A 20,662-nucleotide genomic window follows, 5' to 3' on the forward strand; every position below is an offset into this window, starting at 1 on the left:
GATAGAATTGAACCGATCAGTCAGCAAGTTATGTCCAACATAGTCTTCTAATCGATTTTGGTATTCTGTTTGAAGCGAGCACACTTCATCATCTGATGTGTACTCTACTTTTAAGTGCTATTTTAAATTTTATTAATTACCAGAAGCATTGGGATAACTAACTGGCCAGCTGAACGTGGTTTGGATAGGAGGCTGCAAAAGAGCTTTGTATAGATCAAGGGTATAACATTGTGAACAGAGATCGACTTTTGCTTACAAGACCCAATAGGGTTATGGGGAGGACTCCTGGAAAAGACATAGAACGGCACAGCACAGGATAGGCTCCAGTTTAAACTGCCCGTTTTCCTACATGTGATCTATATGCCTCTATTCCCCACCTAAATTCGGCTTGGATGTTATCCATGATCTCTCTTGGCATTGCACTCCAGGCACATACCACTTGCTCACTGTGTCTAAAACGCTATTGGCCTATTTAATCTTCTTTATGCTTTCCCCTCTCATCCTAAACCTATACCCTCTTGTACTTGACATTTCCATTCAGGTTAAAAAGACTGTCTGCCTTATCCATATTCCTCAGAATTTTATATATCTTCATCAGGCCACCCTTCATCCTCTGATGCTGTAGGGCAGGGGTTCCCAACCTGGGGTCCACGGACCCATCGGTTAATGTTAGGGAGTCCATGGCATAAAAAATATTGGAACCCCTGCTCTGGAGGAAACAATAATCCAACGTTCTGCTGAACCTCTTCTGCAGCCTCTCTATGATGCCTTCACATCTTTCGTATAATAGACCAGAGACAGCAGAATTAGGCCATTCAGCCCATCGAGTCCACTCTGCTTTTTCATGGCTGATCCTGGATCCATTCAACTGCATACACCTGCCCTCTCACTATATCATTTGAAGCCCCGACCAATCAGCAATCTATCAACTTCCACTTTGAATGCACCCATGAATGTGGCCTCCACTGCAGACTGTGGCAGAGCGTTCTACAGATTCACTACTCTCTGGCTAAAAAAGTTCCTCCTTACCTCTGTTCTGAAAGGTTGTCCCTCAGTTTTAAGGCTGTGCCTTCTAGTTCTGGAAAGCCCCACCAGAGGAAACATCCTCTCCACATCAACCTTATCTAGTCCTTTCAATATTCGGTAGGTTTCAGTGAGATCCCCATGCATTCTTCTAAATTCCAGAGCGAACAGACCCAAAGCTGCCAAATGCTCCTAATACATTAACCCCTTCATTCCTGGAATAATCCTCGTGAACCTACTCTGAACTCTCTCCAATGACAGTTCTGAAATAATGAGTCCAAAACTGTTGACAATATTCCAAGTGTGGCTTGACTAGTGTCTTATAAAGGCTCAGCATTATCTCCTCCTTGCTTTTATGTTCTATTCTCCAACATTGCATTTGCTGCCTTTACCACAGACTCAATCTGTAAATTAATCTTCTGGGAGTCTTGCACGAGGACTCCTTTGCACCTCTGATGTTTGAATTTTCTCCCATTTAGATAATAGTCTGCACTATTTTTCCTTTTACCAAAATGCATTATCATGTATTTCCCAAATCTGTATTCCATCTGCCACTTTTTTGCCTATTCTTCCAATTTGTCTCTCCTGCTGCAATCACAATGTTTCCTCAGCACTACTTACCCCTCTACCTATCTTTGTATCATCCACAAACTTTGCCACAGGGCCAACAATTCCATTATCTAAATCATTGATAAACAATGTGAAAGGTAGCAGTCCCAATACTGACCTTTGAGGAACACCACTGGCAGCCAACAAGAACAGGCCCCCTTTATTCCCAATTGCTGCTTCCTGCCTGTCAGCCATTCCTCTATCCATGCCTGTATATTTCCTGTAACACCATAGGATTTTATCTTGTTAAGCAGCCACATGTGAGGCACCTTATTAAATACCTTCTGACAATCTAAGTTAATGACATTAACTGCCTCTCCTTTGTCCACCCTGCTTGTTACTTCCTCGAAGAATTCTAACAGATTTGTCAGGCAAGATTTCCCTTTACAGAAACCATGCTGACTTAATTTATTTTATCATTAGTCTCCAAGTACCCCAAAACCTCTTCCTTACTAATGGACTCCAACACTTTTCCAATCTCTGAGGTTATAATTTCCCCTCTTTTGCCTTCGTCCCTTTTTAAAGAGTAGAGTGACATTTGGAATTTTTGACCATGCCACAATCATGTGATTCATGAAAGATCATGCCCAGTGTATCTTTAATCTCGTCAGCCACCTCCTTCAGGACTCCGGGATGTGGTCCATCTGGTCCAGGTGACTTATCCACCTTAAGACATTTCAGTTTATCTAGCACTTTTTCTTTTGTAATAGCAATGTCACTCACTCCTGCTCGCTGATGCCCAAGGAGCTCTGGCATACAGCTAGTGTCTTCCACAGTGAAGATTGATGCAAAGTACTTATTTAGTTCATCTGCCATTTCTTTGTCCCCCATTACTTCCTCACCAGCATCATTTTCCAGTGGTCCAATATGAACTTTCACTTCCCTTTTATTCTTTATATAACTGAAAAAAAAACTTTTGGTATTCTGCTGGTTTGCCCTCATATTTCATCTTTTCCCTTCTTGTAGCTTTTTTAGTTGCATTTTGTTAGATTTTAAAAGCTTCCCAATCATCCAACTTCCCACTCAATTTTGCTACCTTATTTGCCCTTTCCTTAGCTTTTACGCAGTCCTTAAACTTGTCAGTCATGGTTGCTTACCCCTGTCATTTGAGAACAAATTCTGTGGGACATATCCTGCACCTTGTGAACTTCATTAGAAACTTCAGGCACCTCTGTTCTGCCGTCATCCCTGCCAGTATCCCCCTCCAATCCATCTGGTCACACTCAAATCAGTAGCCTGACATCCTTTGAACTTGAAGCACTCCTCTTATTCTAAAATATTAAAGGTTAAGTTGAGCTAGACTATATTTTGAATTGATATTTTACGTATGATTTATAAATTGTTGATCAATGCAGCATGGAAAGATGTTCATTACTTTTCCTTTTTGTTTCTCCTCTCCAGAGAGATGACTTTGACCTGGTTGTCTAGCTGAACTTCCTTTGCCCTGACTTCCCTCTGCATTACTTTAAGAGAAGTGAATCCAGCCCTTGTGACACAACCAGATCCAGTTGCTACCATTGATAAGAGCTAGTGATAGGAGCTTGTATCATGAACTGTTGGCTAATTCTGTTGTACACCTCCCACAATAAGTGTTTGTTTCATCTTTAAAATATTCTGGGCATTGTAATATATTTTATTAAACTATTCTGACTTCACAATTATCTTCTCATTAATGAATTAATTGCATTAAACAAGTTTATAGTGGTGACATTATTTGCATCAGAACAGATTCATCTGATCATGGAATGGATCCTGGAAGACTAAGCTGTTCCTAAAATAACCATTCCCTGATTGAAATGGTATGGAGTCTGAATATAATTTGACCATTATCTACATGCTGGTCCCATGCAGATACTTGTGTTTTTTGACAGTGACAGTAGGTACATTTTTATCTTCCACACGAGAACGTCTACGGATTCTGGAAACCCACAGCAGCGCGCCCAAAATGCTGGAGGAGTTCGGCAGGTCAGGCAGCATCTATGGAAATGAATAAACATTTGACTTCTCAGGCTGAGGCCTCTCTTCAGAACCCACGGGCTTTATCTTCTGTTTATTAGTCTGGTATGGTTCTGATAGCTTGAAATAAGTGGCATGTGAAGGCTAGATGTTCTCTAAAACTCTGTTTCCATTATCAGTTCATATACTCCCTTATAAAACATCATCATCAACATTGTCATCAGGCTAGGCCAGCCTGCCTCGAGGCAGGAAATTCTGTTTGAAGTGCATATGCCCAGCTGATGAGACAAGGCTAAGTGGGTGCCACTGTTATTGTCACGCAAACAACAGGAATTCTGCAGATGCTGGAAATTCAAGCAACACACATAAAAGTTGCTGGTGAACGCAGCAGGCCAGGCAGCATCTCTAGGAAGAGGTGCAGTCGACATTTCAGGCTGAGACCCTTCGTCAGGACTAACTGAAGGAAGAGTGAGTAAGGGATTTGAAAGTTGGAGGGGGAGGGGGAGGGATGGAGCCAAGAGCTGGACAGGTGATAGGCAAAAGGGATAAGAGAGGATCATGGGGCAGGAGGTCCGGGAAGAAAGACGGGGGGGGGGGGGACCCAGAGGATGGGCAAGAGGTATATTCAGAGGGACAGAGGGAGAAAAAGGAGAGTGAGAGAAAGAATGTGTGTATAAAAATAAGTAACAGATGGGGTACGAGGGGGAGGTGGGGCCTAGCAGAAGTTAGAGAAGTCGATGTTCATGCCATCAGGTTGGAGGCTACCCAGACGGAATATAAGGTGTTGTTCCTCCAACCTGAGTGTGGCTTCATCTTTACAGTAGAGGAGGCCGTGGATAGACATGTCAGAATGGGAATGGGATGTGGAATTAAAATGTGTGGCCACTGGGAGATCCTGCTTTCTCTGGCGGACAGAGCGTAGATGTTCAGCAAAGCGGTCTCCCAGTCTGCGTTGGGTCTCGCCAATATATAAAAGGCCACATCGGGAGCACCTCGTCTTGCCTGCAGTCTTGTCCTGGAGCCACCCTGTACCTAGCTCCCTTCCCGTCCCTTGCCTCCGCCAGGTAAGCCAGGCCGTCTTGCCATTACCTGCAGTTGGTTCTGTCCCTTCCTGTCTCTTGCCTCTGTCGGGTGGTGATCCGCGCCTTGCCCAGGAGGAGCCTGCCAAGCCTTGCCTCAAGTCTCCTGCCTCCAGCCTCACCTCAAGTCTCCAGCCTCCAGCCTCGCCTCGCCTCACGTCTCCAGCCTCCAGGTTCGCCTCCCCTCACGTCTCCAGCCTCCAGGTTCGCCTCGCCTCACGTCTCCAGCCTCCAGGCTCGCCTCGCCTCACGTCTCCAGCCTCCAGGCTCGCCTCGCCTCACGTCTCCAGCCTCCAGGCTCGCCTCGCCTCACGTCTCCAGCCTCCAGGCTAGGCTCGCCTCGCCTCACGTCTCCAGCCTCCAGGCTCGCCTCGCCTCACGTCTCCAGCCTCCAGGCTCGCCTCGCCTCACGTCTCCAGCCTCCAGGCTCGCCTCGCCTCACGTCTCCAGCCTCCAGGCTCGCCTCGCCTCACGTCTCCAGCCTCCAGGCTCGCCTCGCCTCACGTCTCCAGCCTCCAGGCTCGCCTCGCCTCACGTCTCCAGCCTCCAGACTCGCCTCGCCTCAAGTCTCTAGCCTCTGGCCATGCCAAGCCTCTAGCTTCTAGCCTCAAGACTCCAGCCTCCTGCCTCCTGCCAAGTCTCGCCTCTAGCCTGAAGACTCCAGCCTCATCCTGCCTGCCTGCCAAGCCTCGTCCTTGCCGGGTTCTGGGGTCCAAGCCAGAGGCAAGACCCAGGTACTGGGTCCTTGTCTGGTCTCTGGCTCGGAGTCCAAGCCCGGGCTCCTAGCTCTCTTGTCTAGTCCTGTTCCAGGTTCCTGGTTTTCCTGTCCATGTCCTTGCCATCGCCCTGTATCCTAGTCCTGTCCCTAGTACTTCAGTGTCTGTGTCTTGCACTTGGGTCCGTTCCCAGCCACCAATGACATTCTCTTCCTGTAGCCACTGATGGTTTTGGTCTTCCCTCTCCCCTCTGCCTGCCTTTTCTCTCTTGCTCATTCACTCTCTGAAAATGATGAAATGAAATCAGTCCGATGAAACATCAATTAAAATATTAACCATAACGGTGCACAGTCGCAAATGTGAATTAGAATCCACAGATATCGGTTGATAAGCCTTTAGAACTATAAATTTCAAGAAGCCATCTAGCTACTTGGGGAGTTAACTTTTTTGTACATTAACTGTGCAGTGATTGCAAAAATGAATCCAAGTCAGATATCTGAATGTGCTGTGGGGCCTTAAGTTGCTGTATATACGACTGTTTCATTACAATTGCATATGCTGTATATCCAATCTAATATTATTAAGGGGAAGATTGAGATTTTTGCCCTGATATCACAGCTGTGATGAACAGAAAACCATTTCCTTAATTGTAGAGTGGGGGGAGTTGCAATAGAACATAGAAACCTACAGCACAGTACAGGCCCTTCAGCCCACAAAGTTGTGCCGACCAAGTAATCTACTCTAGAAACTGCCAAGTTACCCTACCACATAGTCCTCTAATTTTCTAAGTTCTATGTACCTATTGGAGAGGCTCTTAAAGGATCTTATTGTATCTGCTTCTACCACCATCGCTGGCAGTGCATTCCACGCACCCACCACTCTGTGTGATAAACTTACCTCTGACATCCCCCTTATACCTACTTCCAAGCACTTTAAAACAATGTCCCCTCGTGTTAGCCATTTCAGCCCAGGGAAAAAGCCTCTGGCTATCCACATGATTGATGCCTCTGATTCTTATACGCCTCTATCAGGTCACTTCTCATTCTCTGTTGCTCCAAAGAGAAAAGGCCAAGTTCACTCAACCTATTCTCATCAGGTACGTTCTCCAATCCAGGCAACATCCTTGTAAACATCCTTGTAAATCTCCTCTGCACCCTCTCTATGGTATCCACACCTTTCATGTAGTGAGGTGACCAGAACTGAAAATACTTAAAGTAGGGTCTAAAGGCTTGTGTAGCTATGACATTAACTTGTAGCACTTGAACTCAATCCCACGGTTGGTAAAGGCCAACACACCATACGCCTTCTTAACAACACTGTCAACCTGTGCAGTAGCTTTGAGTGTCCTACGGACATGGACCCCAAGATCCCTCTGATCCTCCACGCTGCCAAGAGTTTTACCATTAATGTTGTATTCTGTCTTCAAATGTGACTTGCTAAAATAGACCACTTCACATTCCCCTGGGTTGATCTATCTGCCAGTTCTGCATCCTATCGATGTCCCACTGTAACCTTAACAACCCTTCAGATATCCACAACACCCCCAACTTTCATATCATCAGCAAACTTACTAACTCAACCTTCCACTTCTTCATCCAGGCCAGTGATGTTGTGGGGATGGAACTGGACTCTCTCACGGTGGTGTCTGAAAAGAGGATGCTGTCTAAGTTGCATGCCATCTTGGACAATGTCTCCCATCCACTACATAATGTACTGGTTGGGCACAGGAGTACATTCAGCCAGAGACTCATTCCACTGAGATGCAACACAGAACGTCATAGGAAATCATTCCTGCCTGTGGCCATCAAACTTTACAACTCCTCCCTTGGAGGGTCAGACACCCTGTGCTGATAGGCTGGTCCTGGATTTATTTCATAATTTACTGGCATAATTTACATATTACTATTTAACTGTTTATGGTTCTATTACTATTTATTATTTATGGTGCAACTGTAATGAAAACCAATTTCCCCCTGGGATCAATAAGGTATGACTATGACTATTTATAAAAATGACAAAGAGGAGATCCCTGCAGAACACCACTGGTCACTAACCTCCATGCAGAATATGAACCATCCACAACCACCCTTTGCCTTCTGTGTGCCTTCTCTGGATCCACAAAGCAAGGTCTCCTAGTAGAGCTACTGTTCCCTTCCTGCTTCTGACTCAGTGGACAATCCTTCCATAACTTCCTCCTTTTCTGCAACCATGATAATATCCCTGATTAGCAATGCTGCTCCCCCATCTCTTTTGCCTCCCTCCCTGTCCTTTTTGAAACATCTAAAGTCCAGCACACTCAGCAGCCATTCTTTCCCCTGAGACATCCAAGTCTCTGTATGGCCACAGCATCTTAGTTCCATGTATGGATCCTCCTCTAATTCAGCTGCTTTGTTTATGATATCCTTGCATTAAAGTAGACACATCTCAAACCATCTGACTGAGTGCATCTTTGCTCTATCATCTGCCTATCCTTCCTCACAAACTCCCTACAAGCACCAACCGCCCCATCCTCTGCCTCTTCATTTCAGTTCCCATTCCCCCGTAAATCCAGTTTAAACCTTCCCCAACAGCATTAGCAAACTTTCCTCCCAGGATATTGGTTCCCCTCCAGTTCAGGTGCAACCTGTCCCACTTGGAGTGGTCACCCCTTCCCCAGAAAAGGTTCCAATGATGCAAGAACTCAACACCCTGAACCTTGCACCATCTCCTCAGCCACTCATTCGTCTGTGCTGTCTTCCTGTTCTGACCTTCCCCAGCTCGTTACACTGGGAGTAATCTGGAGATTACCTCCTTGGAGGTCCTGCTCTTCAGCCTCCTTCCTAACTCCCAAAATTTATTGCACAGGACTTCTATCCCTCTCCTGCCTATGTCACTGGTACCACAGCCTCTGGCTGCTCACCTCGCAAGAATATTCTGCAACTGCTCAGAGACGTCCTGGACCCTGGACCTGGGAGACAATACACTGTTCTGGCATGTCTTTTGCTACCATAGAATCTGTCTGCCCCCCCCTCCAAATATCGAGCCCCTATGACTATTGCTCAGCTTGACCACCCTACCCTTCTGAGATTTAGAGCCGGCCACTGTGCCATTGGTCTGGCTGCTGCTGCCTTGCCCAGATAGGTTATCCCCCTCATCAGTACCTGTTGCTGAGGGAAATGGCCACAGGGGAATCCTGCACTGATCCTTTACCTCTCTCGGTGTACGCCATCTGCTCCCTGAATTCTCACTCTGGGTGTAACCACCTGCTGAAAAGTCTTATCTATCAATTGTTCTGCCTCTCGGATGATCCCTAGTTTATCCAACTCCAGCTCCAGCTCCTTAGTTCATCCAACTCCAGCTCCAGCTCCTTCGTGCGCTCTTTCAGGAACTGGAGTTGGCTGCACATCCCCCAGGTGTAGTTATCTGGGAGACCATCAGGTTCCATGAATTCCCACATCCTACAGCAGGAGCATTCCACTGCCATATCTGCCATCCTGCCTGCACTGTACTATGGGCAACCAAGGCCAAATCAGCAATAACAAAAGGAAAAACCTACCCTTCTTCCCTGTTTCTTTGGCCTCAACCTCTTCTCGTCAAAGCCTCTAGGTTCCCACTCTGACTCCAGCCCACACTCCGATGGCTGCTCCGCTACACCCAATCTCTCTTCTATGGTTTAAAAAATAGGACCCCACCCCACGCAGGGAGGAAGAACTCATCGTGTTTGGCAGTCCTTCGCCTGCCTTCCGATGCCTCTGACGGTTCCCGCACCTGCGCACTGGCTAACCTGTTTTTAAGCAGAAACCCCACGCAGGGAGAAAGAACTCACCGGGTTTGGTGCTGTAGTACTCCGCCTGCCTTCCGCTGATGTCGATGCCTCTGACGGTTCCCGTGCCTGCGCACTGGCTACTGGTTTCTAAAGAAAAAAAACCCTCACAAGGAGAAAGATCTCACCAGGTTTGGTGATGCTCTGCCTGTAAACTGTTAGCCATGTCATCCTACATTTCAAGTCACTCAACTTCACAAGGACTTTATTCACCATAAATTGTTTTGGGTTATAAAACATATTACGTAAAGTGTTTTTTTTCTGAATCACAATATGTATCCTGATTGTTGGTTCTTTTGGACCAGACAGTTCCGTGCGCAGCAGGGTCGAACTGGAGCAGTTCTGACCCCAGCTGGTGCCAGATTAGCTTTCACTTCAAAGAAACCTTCTGGCAGATGTTAAGTAGGACTTGACCTTTTCATTTGAAGATGGACTTGAATTTAATTTGTTAAAGCTTGCATTCTAAGGTTGGTCTGGTTGTTGTTAGTAGTATCAAAAGCTGTCTTGGGGTCTGGTAAAGGGTCACTGGGAGAGTTCTGTTTAAATTTGTGGTACTAGACCAGTTCTAGTTTATTGGGTATTAAAGCAGAGGAGCTGATATCAGCTGGTACCTCAAGCCCTTCTGCAGTGTTTGTTTTGGTAAAATAAAAAAAAGGTTTGTTTAAAAATGCACTTGACCATAAAATTTGGTTTTATCCAGATTTGAATAGCTGTCTGCCCAGTTGAAATGTTTAACAATGGGGTAGGTGTTGTGAGGTTTGCATTTTGTAGCTGCTGATCACAGTGCATGAAGCTTTGTGTCTTGAATTGACTGTTGTGGTCATTCTTATTGGTATGGGTTAACACATCTGGCATTTAACTCAAAGCAGTTTGGCTGCTGAGTTTAAGGAGCATTCTACATTGATGTATAGTAATAACAGCAACAAACTCCCAGTGCCTGTGTATCAAGGATGTGGCATTTGGACAATTACGTGTGTAGAAACTTGTCAACGTTAGTAAAAATTTAAGCAAGTGAGACTAGGTGGAAAGCTCTTCTAAAGAACTCTGTGTAGGTATGAATGACTAAATAGGCACCTACTAAGATTTAATTATTTTAGAGATACAGGGGCCACAGTGGCCAATGAGCCACACTGCCCAGCAACCCACCAATTTAACACTAGCCTAATCAATGGACAATTTAGAATGAACAATCAACCTTCTAACCGGTACGTTTTTGGATTGTGGGAGGAAACTGGAGCACCCAGAGGAAACCAGAGCACCTGGAAGAAACCCATGTGGTTGATGGGGAGAACGTACAAACTCCTTACAGATGGTGCGGGAATTGAAGCCTGAATTCCAGAATGCTGTAATAGCATCGGTCTAACCACTATGCAACCATGGCACCAGTTATACGACTGTAAGACTTTACAAAGCTGTTTTTAAAAACAAAGGGTAGAACATATCAGACACTGTGGTGTGGAAGTTGGCACTGTCAAATTAGTTATCAAGATCTGAAGCTGTCCAGTTACTATTAAACATGGCAGAAAGCATTAAAGGTTTAGATCCATTGGTGAACAGTGGACTGGGCAGTGAGGGGTTACTGTGACTGGAATGGAGCCCTTACAGGAAGCATGAGTCAACTGAAACCCTGAAATGGATAACAACTTGAGAAAAGGGAAGTAGCAGCGATGGGCAATGTGAAAATGAGAATAGGAGTTTGTGTAAGATGAGGCAGCAACACAGCTCCCAATGTGAGGGGTCTTGTGAGACTAAAAGGTGTGTTGATAGTAGGTCAAGCAGCAAACAATCTGTTGGAGGTATTGAGTGGGTCGAGCAGCAACTGTGGGGGAGGCAAGATGTTTTGATTACAGCCCTATATCAGGTCATTGGCTTGAAACATCAACCTGCTCTCTCTCTTTGCAGATGCTGCCTTACTTGCTGAGTATTTCAAGTCTTTTGTGTTTGGTTTTATATCTAAAGCAAGCAATGTTCCCACTATACCACAAAGAGAGAGGCCCTGTAAAGCTTCCCCTTACTACACTCTTTATATCTAAAACAAACAATGTTCCCACTATACCACAAAGAGACAGGCCCTGTAAAGCTTCCCCTTACCATGCCCTTTACTTGGAGGAAGTGAGTTAGTTAAAGGGGAAGTTTATTTATTTAGTGTTACAGCATGGAGTAGGCCTTTCCAGCCCTTCGAGCTGCTCCCACTCCACTCCCAGCAGCCCCACAACCCCAATTTACCCTAACCTAATCACGGGATAATTTACAATGACCAATTAACCTACCTGGAATGCTTTTGGATTGTGGGAGGAAACCAGGGCATCAGGGGAAAACCCATATATTTCATGTGGAGGACTTTGAATTTCCATACATGGCGTGGAATTGAACTCTGAACTCTGAACTCCAGAATGCCCAAGCTGTAATTACGTCACACTAACCGCTATGCTACCATGACGCCTAAACGTATGGAAATGCATTTGGCCGGGGGCGGAGGACAAAGGTCAAACCACAGTGATGGCAGGTGGAAGATGATATCTGTGGTGAAAGTAAACCAGTTGAGGACAGGAGACTGGAAATTGGTAATATGGTAGAGGAGATGGTTTTGATGTTGTAGGTGGGAAGGCAGTGAGCAAGGAAGAAGTGAGCTCTGTGAAAGAGAACAGGCTGAATCAGTGAGTGGACTAGGATGGCTCTGCTGTAGATCTTAGCGAGAATGTCAAGGTGAGCTGTGGTAGGAAGGTCTCCAACGGAGATGAGGTCAGTGACCATGAAACAATGATCTGACATTATGTTAGGAAGGGCCCCCCAAGTCAGCAAGTCATGCAGCATTTATGGAGGAAAATGCACAGTCAACCTTCTGGGTCAAGACCCTTCATCTACTGAAAGGTAGAGGGGAGATGGAGGCAAGAGCTGGGAAGCAATAGGTGAGGGTTTGGTAGGCAGATTGGCTGCTTGCTAGAAGCTGGAAATGAAAGTGATGTGGGAGAAGATGATGGAGGAGACAGGTGCCCAGGAAGGATACATGGCTGTGGTAGTGAGTCTGGGCAAACATGTGGTCAAAGAGCAGGATAGCTGCAGACACCACGGAGAGGGAATGGTGAGAGAGGGTCTCACATAACTCTCGTCAAAGAGAAGAGGAAAACTTGTTCAAAGTTTTCATGCGTTGAATAGACTTTATACAATAGACACTTGAGAGACTGTTGCTGCTGGAATCTGAAGCAACAGACATAAAGATAGAACTCAACAGGTCAGACAGCATCTATGGAGAGAAATGGACAGCTGATATTTTAAATTGAGGCCCTTCATATGGATTGAAGAACTAAGAGGTGTGATATCCAGTTTAAAAAGATGGGGGAGGGGTGAGGCAGGAGTGGCAGGTGATAGGTGAATCTAGGTGAGGGGAAGTGATTGGGCAGATGGGGAAATACCTGATGTCCTTGCTAGGGCCAATGTGTTCAGGCCCTGGTCAGAGAGAGGCACGTGGTGTCAGGGAAAGGATATTCAGTCTCTCTCAGTTAGAGGCCTATATCCACTACAACAGCAGTACTGCCCTGAGATGGAGTGGAAGATCGAGAAAGCACAGCAGTCCCCTCCACTTCCTTCTAGGTTTGCGAAGATTTGACATGACCTCTTAAACTTTGACAAACTTCTATAGATGTGTGTTGGTGAGTATATTAACCGGTTACATCACAGCCTGATATGGAAACACCAATGTCCTTGAATGGAAAATCCTACAAAAAGTAGTGATATGGCTGTGTCCATCACAGGTAAAGCCCTCCCCAGTATTAAGCACATCTGCATGAAGCATTGTTGCAGGAAAGTAGCATCCATCATCAAGGAACCCCACTACCCAGGATATACTTTCTTCTCACTGTTGTTATCACAAAGAAGCTACGTGAGCCTCTGGACCCTCACCACCAGGTTTGTGAACAGTTATTACCCTCAACCATCAGGCTCTTGAACCAAAAGGGATAACTTCATTCAACTTCACTTGCCCCATCACTGAAATGTTCCTACATCCTCCATCTCATGTGCTCAATATTTATTTCTTTATTATTATTATTTTTGTATATGCACATTGGTTGTTTGTCCATACTGTTGGTTGTGGTCTTACATAGATTTTATTGTGTTTCTTGGATTTACTTTGTATGCCCACAGGGAAAGAAATCCCAGGATTTTATATAGAAACATAGAAAATAGGTGCAGGAGTAGGCCATTTGGCCCTTCGAGCCTGCACCGCCATTCAGTATGATCATGGCTGATCATCCAACTCAGAACCCTGTACCTGCCTTCTCTCCATGCCCCCGATCCCTTTAGTCACAAGGGCCATATCGAACTCCCTCTTAAATATAGCCAATGAACTGGCCTCAACTGCTTCCTGTGGCAGAGAATTCCACAGATTCACCACTCTCTGTGTGAAGTTTTTCCTCATCTCGGTCCTAAAAGGCTTCCCCTTTATCCTTAAATTGTGACCCCTTGTTTTGGACTTCCCCAACATTGGGAACAATCTTCCTGCATCTAGCCTGTCCAATCCCTTTAGAATTTTATTCGTTTCAATAAGATCCCCCCTCAATCTTCTAAATTCCAGTGAGTATAAGCCTAGTCAATCCAATCTTTCTTCATATGAAAGTCCTGCCATCCCAGGAATCAATCTGGTGAACCTTCTTTGTACTCCCTCTATGGGAAGAATGTCTTTCCTCAGATTAGGGGACCAAAACTGCAAACAGTACTCCAGGTGTGGTCTCACCAAGGCCTTGTACAACTGCAGTAGAACCTCCCTGCTCCTGTACTCGAATCCTCTTGCTATGAATGCCAATATACCATTCGCCTTTTTCACCGCTTGCTGTACCTGCATGCCCACTTTCAATGACTGGTATATAATGACACCCAGGTCTCGTTGCACCTCCCCTTTTCCTAATCAGCCACCATTCAGATAATAATCTGTTTTCCTGTTCTTGCCACCAAAGTGGATAAGCTCACATTTACCCACATTAAATTGCATCTGCCATGAATTTGCCCACTCACCTAACCTATCCGAGTCACCCTCACCTCTAACACTGCCGCCAATATGGGTACATATAGTATATATACTTTGATAATACATAGAAATATAGAAAACCTACAGCACAATACAGGCCCTTCGGCCCACAAAGTTGTGCCAAACATGTCCTACCTTAGAAATTACTAGGCTTACCCATAGCCCTCTATTTTTCTAAGCTCCATGTGCCTATCCAGAAGTCTCTTAAAAGACCCTATCATATCCGCCTCCACCACCATTCATTGAATTTGGCATCAAGATTGGATGAAAGGTTATTGGCATGAAACATCAATTTGTAGGTGGGAAGACACTGAGCAAGGAAAGTCAACCAAGGATGAAGCGAATTCTGTGGAAGAGAACAGGCTAGATCAGTGGGTTGACTGGTTTGGGTCTGCTGTGGATCTTAGGGAGGAAGTTGAAGTGATCTATGTTTGATTGAATGACACACACACAATTCTGGAGGAACTCAGCAGGCCAGACAGCATCTATAGAAAAAAGCACAGTCGATGTTTTGGGCTGAAACACTTGGGCAGCACTGGAGAAAAAAAGCTGAGGAGTAGATTTAAAAGGTGGGGAAGGGGAGAGAGAAACACCAGGTGATAGGTGTGTGACAAGAATACACATAGATAAGATGTTAGCTGTCCTGTGTGATCAGCAGTTGGTCTGCCACCTGTCTTCAAGAGAGAGAGAGATAAGGAAGACAATGGAGCAGCATTTGGAGATGTGTAATGAAGGGACGGGAGAGAGAGCTGTCTAGAGCGGCTCCCCCTTTGAACCCTGAACTGTTTGAAGTGATGGACAGGCGATAACCCAGCAGGGGGATAAAAAGGGACAGGTTCACTAAGGCAAGACACACACGACACCATGAGGTAACGAGACCCTGGAAGCGGTGCCCCCCCCCCCACGCAAGTGGCGGGAGTCGTTTGGAAGGCTGGTTGCAGAACCAAGCCTTAGACGCACAGGGTGGAAAGGCACGATCAGTGGGAACCCAGTGTGTGTCCGCCCTTGCTTGGGTGCCGGGTTCACTGCAGAGGGTCGACCGCATCTGGAGGAGGGGTCACAGTCAGTGACCTCAGGTGATATCACAAAGGACCCGCCCGAAAGCTGCTTGTGAGCAATATCACCGGTCTGTGAGTGGAAGCCGTTTTGAATGATCAGTCATTCCCGTTCTCTCTCTCCCTCCCCCCACGTTGTCCATCGCCATGGCAACGATTACTGCGAACTGAACTAAATTGAACTGGATTTTGTGTCACTTTGAAATTGGTCATTTATCCCTAGACAACGATAGAGCTTGATTGATGCTGTTATCTTAATTCTGTGCACATGTGTGTTTATCATTGCTGAACTGTTGCATTTATTGTCCTTTTGATTACTGTGTTGCTTGTTTCTTTAATAAAACTTTCTTAGATTTAGTAATCCAGACTCCAACTGAGTGATCCATTTCTGCTGGTTTGGCAACCCAGTTACGGGGTACGTAACAGGTGAAACTTGGAGGGAGAGGGATGAAGCAAAGTGCTAGGAAGTTAATTGGTGAAAGAGACAAGGATATGGAAGAAAGAAAAAAGGGAGGGGTGAAGAGCACCAGAGGCAATGGGCAGGCAAGGAGATAACATGAGAGAAGGAAAAGGAGATGGGAAATGGTGGGGAGGCATTACTGGAAGTTTGAGAAATTGATGTTCATGCCACCAGGTTGGAGGCTACCCAAATGAAATGTAAAATGTTGTTTCTCCAACCTAAGTATGGCCTTATTCCAACAGTGGAGGACATATGGGAATGGGAAGGGGAATTAAAATGGGTGGCCACTGGGATATCCTGTTTGTTCTGGTGGACAGAATGTAGATGCTTGGCGAAGTGGTCTATGTTGGGTGACCTTCTGGCTCTTTCGCCAATCAACTTCCCAGCTCCCCCCCAACTCCAAGTTTCACCTGTTGCCTGGTGTTTCTCTCTCCCCTCCCCCACCTTTTCAATCTACTCCTCAGCTTTTTCTCTCCAGTCCTGCCGAAGGGTTTCGGCCCAAAACATCAACTCTGCTTTTTTCCATAGATACTGCCTGGCCTGCTGAGTTCCTCCAGCATTTTGTATGTGTTGCTCGGATTTCAAGCATCTGCAGATTTTTTTAAAAACGCAAACAACAGGAATTCTGCAGATGCTGAAAATTCAAGTAACACACATCAAAGTTGCTGGTGAATGCAGCAGGCCAAGCAGCATCTCCAGGAAGAGGTACAGTCGACGTTTCAGGCCGAGACCCTTCCCTGAAACGTCGACTGTACCTCTTCCTAGAGATGCTGCCTGGCCTGTTGCCTTCACCAGCAACTTTGATCTGCAGATTTTCTCTTGTTTGTGATTTGATTGAGTGACATTGAGGATGGAGGCTGTGGAGGGAAGATGTCCAGTAGAATTGAAGTCAGTGACCATGAACCAATGACCTGCCATTGTGTTGCTGGGGAGCCCAGGTTACCAGCTTTTATGATGGAAAGTGGACAGTCAACATTTCAGACCAATCCCCTGGGAAGATGCCTAGCCAGGCATCTGTGCTGCCAACAAATGTTTCAACTAAGTGTTGAACCTGTGGAGGAATATATGAATGTCGAGTGTGCAGAACTAAGTCTATGAGCAATATTGCATTTGTTTTTGAATATTTGAAGATACAGGGTAAAACAGCACAGACAAATTTGATCAAGTTCTTACTTTGTGCTGCTTTGTGCCAGCACTTTATCCAGTAATGCAGAGCTAGTATCATCCCCATACTGGCCTCTTGTGATTATAAAAGTTCCTGCTTGCTATATCTTTTAGAAGGTTAACATTTGCTGGCTACCCACAGAGGCACCTCTCAGAATGCATTGTACATGGTCTGCAGCAGCAGCTTAAGACTTGAGCCATCTTGAGTATTTTGAATAGTGAAATCACTAAGGGTGTGGACAGATGAAAGGTTTGCTATGTTTGATCCTGAAGTTCCAAGCTATATTCTTTCCCAGTGAGAGAAAATCAGGATTTCAAGATTTGTTTTAATCAGACTCAGTCACAGTGATCATAAAGTCATGCCTCTTTACAAGTGTGAATGTTATTTCAGAAACAGAATGAAAAGTTCTAAACTGCAGAATAGATCAAAAATATTGACTGGAAAGACAGCTACTGTAATGCGATGAAGATTAATAGCGCACTGGCAAATTAGGTGTGCTTTAGAGCCAACTGTGTTTAGAAAGCAGGAGAAAGAAGATTAAGTTGCCAATACGCGGACTCTGCAGGTTGTGGAGTTAATGAACAATGGGTTGAGACTTTGAAGAAATAGCTTATTTGTACAGAGTAAAAGAATCTTCATAGTTGTAAAACATCTGGGAGTGAAAGGGGTGGATTTAAAGCAATCACTAACACCAGAGATGAAGTACCGAGGGAATGACTGGGGCTATAGGCAGACATCCGATGCAACTGATAGCCTGTATCCTAATATCTCAGAAGAAGTTGCCTTTGAGATGACAAATACATTGTTTGTAATCTTCCAATATTTTCCAGATTCTGTAATGGTGCCTATACAATAGAAAACTGCAAATATCCCTGGTTAAGGAAAGAGGGAGACAGGTCATTTAGCTTAGTATTCCTCATTGGGAAAATGCTGGGATCTATCACTGACGAAGTGGAAGCGGGATATTGAAAAATCGTAATCCAATTAATAAAGCTGACTTGGTTTTCTAAAAAGGAACTACGTGTTTGACAAATTTATTGGAGTTCTTCCAGGATTTAATCAGCAGGGTGGATAAAGGGACACAAGTAGATGTCATGTGTTTGGCTCTCCTAAAGTCATTTAGGTAATGTCACATGAAAGACTACAGCACAAGACAAGTACTCTTAGCACGGGGATAATGTAGCAGCATGAACTGGTTGGCTGACGGAATCTAGAATGAACTATAGGTCATGTTAGAGTCAAAGTAAATTTATTGTTGAAGTATGTACTGTATATGTCATCATATCCTACCTTGACATTCATTTTCTTGCAGACATTTACAAGAAATTTATGAAAAACTATAGATAACTAAGACTGGCAATCAACGTGCCAGAGAAGCCAAATGATACAATAAATAAATAAATAAATAAATAAATAAATAATACTGAGGACAAGTTGTAGAGTTCTTGAGCATGCGCCCTATAAGTCTGAAATCAGTTCAGCACTGACCTGTTTGAAGTTATCCACGTTAGTTCGGGATCTGATCATTGAAGGACAATAAATATTTATGAACCTGGTGGTGTGTGACCTAAGACTCCTGTAGCTCCTGCCCAATACTAGTAGCAAGAAGAGAACATAGCGTGGATCATGGGGGTCCTTGATGATGGGTACTGTTTTCTTGTGGCAATGCTCAGTGCTTGTGATGGACAGGGCTGTGTCCACCACTTTTGTCGGCTTTTCCATTTCTGGCATTGGTGTTTCCATGGCAGGCCGTGATGCAACCAGTTGGGGTACCCTTCATTGTGCATGTATAGGAGTTTGTCAAAGTTTTAGATGACATGCTGATTCTATGCAAATTTCTGAGAAAGTAGAATAGCAGTCGTGCCATCTTTGTGACAATACTTGTGTGCTGGTCCCAGGACAGATCCTCTCATATGGTAACACAAAGGAATTTAAAGTTACTGACCCTCTTCACCTCTGATCAGCTCATTAATTGTAACCAAATATTTAACAAATTAGAGGAAAGGACCAAGCATATTGCACCCAAATTTTCTGGCAATTCCAAGACAGGCGGGAAAGGAAGTTAGAGGACAATGCATAGAGTCTGCAAAGGGATGTGGAGAGATTAAATGAATGGATATTTGGCTAATAAAGCACAAGGTGGGAAATGTGGCATTATCCACTTTAGTAGGAAGAAGAGAGGAGCCAAGTATTGTTTAAGTGCACAAAGATGACAGAATGTTGCTGTGCAGTGATTTGGTGTCATCACACTTGAAACACAGAGAGCTAGCATGTGGATGTACCAAGAAATTAGAGAGGCAGATGGAACATTGGTTTTTATTTCAAAAGGGAAGGATGACAAATGTAGTGATCTTGCAGCAACTATTGGGTGACCACATTGGAATACTGCCATTAATTTTGGGAGCATTATTTAAGCAGGAATGTGCTGGCATTCGAAGTGGCTCAGAGGAGCTTCTGCAGACTGATTTGTGGAATGAAAGTGTCATCTTGTGAGGAAAGATTGAACAGATTGGGTCGAGTCAGTTTAGAAGATTGAGAGATCATATTGAAACATTTAAGATTCTCAGGGGTGGAATTTGTTAAGGTAGATTATGAGAGGATGTTTCCTCTAGTTAGAGAATTTCTATCCTTTGTGGGGGCATGATTTTAGGATAAAGGCTCATTTTCCTCATCTCCATTTTAACTCTTTTCCCCAAAAACTGCAGACAACATTCCCTCAGCTGGACAGGGATCAGCAGCAGGTAGAAAATTCGAGTCATAGAGAGACTGTATGGAAGCAGAATCTTCAGCCTACTGAGACCACACTAACGATCAGGTGCCCATTTCTCCTAATCATCCCCTTTCATATGTGATTGAATTTCTCAACCCTGATCCCTGTGTGATCAGGTTGGCTCTAAGGTTATGTTGCCCTGCCACCTCTGTGACAAGTCTCCCAACTGAAGGAAGTGAACCAACTTACTTTGTTGTGTGTAATTGTATTCTCCACATCACTTTTGACATGCAATTATTGGTTTAAAAACAGCACAATTACTAAGTCAAATCTACAATTCTCCAGGGCATTGTGCAACCAGTTTCTTTGTTTAATGGGGAGGATGAGCCTGCCCCCAGGAAGACCTGAGTTCTCTCTACTGGCATCCCAATAACCCAGGAAGCTAACATCTGAGTGCAAAAGACAGTTCAAACAACAGGCAGCTTTCCAAACTTAGCAAAGTAAATTCTGCAAGTAAACTTAAGGATTCTAAGGGGTTGGTTTCAGTCTGGTGCCTCCCACAATGCACTTCTGCTCTTTGTGTACTTTAGCCATGTGTTACCTACAAAGGTAAACTGTACACTCATTGTGGAAGTGTCTATCTAATTGCACCACTGGAAAAGTTTGGAGTCTCTATGATCTACAGGGATCCAGTCTGCTGTTTTCGAGCCCTTTCAGCCCATGCTGAATCTGGAGCCTGCTTGAGATCTATTGAAGATCTTGCATCCAGCATTCTCCTGTTTTTTATGTTGGATCTAATTAGCCTTCTGCATTCTTACTGAACTATCCTGGGAAGTGCTGAAATGAGTTAAAATCTCCAAATTGCATTTGTGATACCAAGGTCTCAACTGCAAAGTTCCAGGATTGTTCCGGTTATGGAAGTAGTGTGTGCATCTTTTTTTTTGTTAGCTTCACACAATTAGCCAGTGACCGATGATGGTGCTTGCTCCTTGCATTCCTATGACCGAGGCCAAGTCACTGGGTGTACTCATGTAAAATGGAGGTTGATAGACAATTAGTAAGCG

At 44.8% G+C, this 20,662-nt stretch overlaps 1 protein-coding gene and 1 long non-coding RNA gene across 2 annotated transcripts in view; one reads left to right on the forward strand and one right to left on the reverse strand.

The window, feature by feature from the left end:
* imp3 (IMP U3 small nucleolar ribonucleoprotein 3) overlaps nucleotides 1-3,290 on the forward strand; it is a 214,913-nt gene extending 211,623 nt beyond the window's left edge. The window contains exon 7 of the mRNA XM_072274342.1: nucleotides 3,034-3,290. Coding sequence (XP_072130443.1) covers nucleotides 3,034-3,060 — 27 coding nt within the window. The 3' untranslated portion in view covers nucleotides 3,061-3,290. The remainder of the gene's footprint in view (nucleotides 1-3,033) is intronic.
* LOC140206134 (uncharacterized) overlaps nucleotides 1-9,107 on the reverse strand; it is a 45,533-nt gene extending 36,426 nt beyond the window's left edge. Inside the window, exon 1 of the long non-coding RNA XR_011888068.1 lies at nucleotides 4,790-9,107. This is a non-coding gene — a long non-coding RNA (uncharacterized lncRNA). The remainder of the gene's footprint in view (nucleotides 1-4,789) is intronic.
* Nucleotides 9,108-20,662: the final 11,555 nt, after the last annotated feature.

The sequence above is a fragment of the Mobula birostris genome, chromosome 12, assembly GCF_030028105.1.
Source record: "Mobula birostris isolate sMobBir1 chromosome 12, sMobBir1.hap1, whole genome shotgun sequence".
Classification (NCBI taxonomy): Eukaryota; Metazoa; Chordata; class Chondrichthyes; order Myliobatiformes; family Myliobatidae; genus Mobula; species Mobula birostris.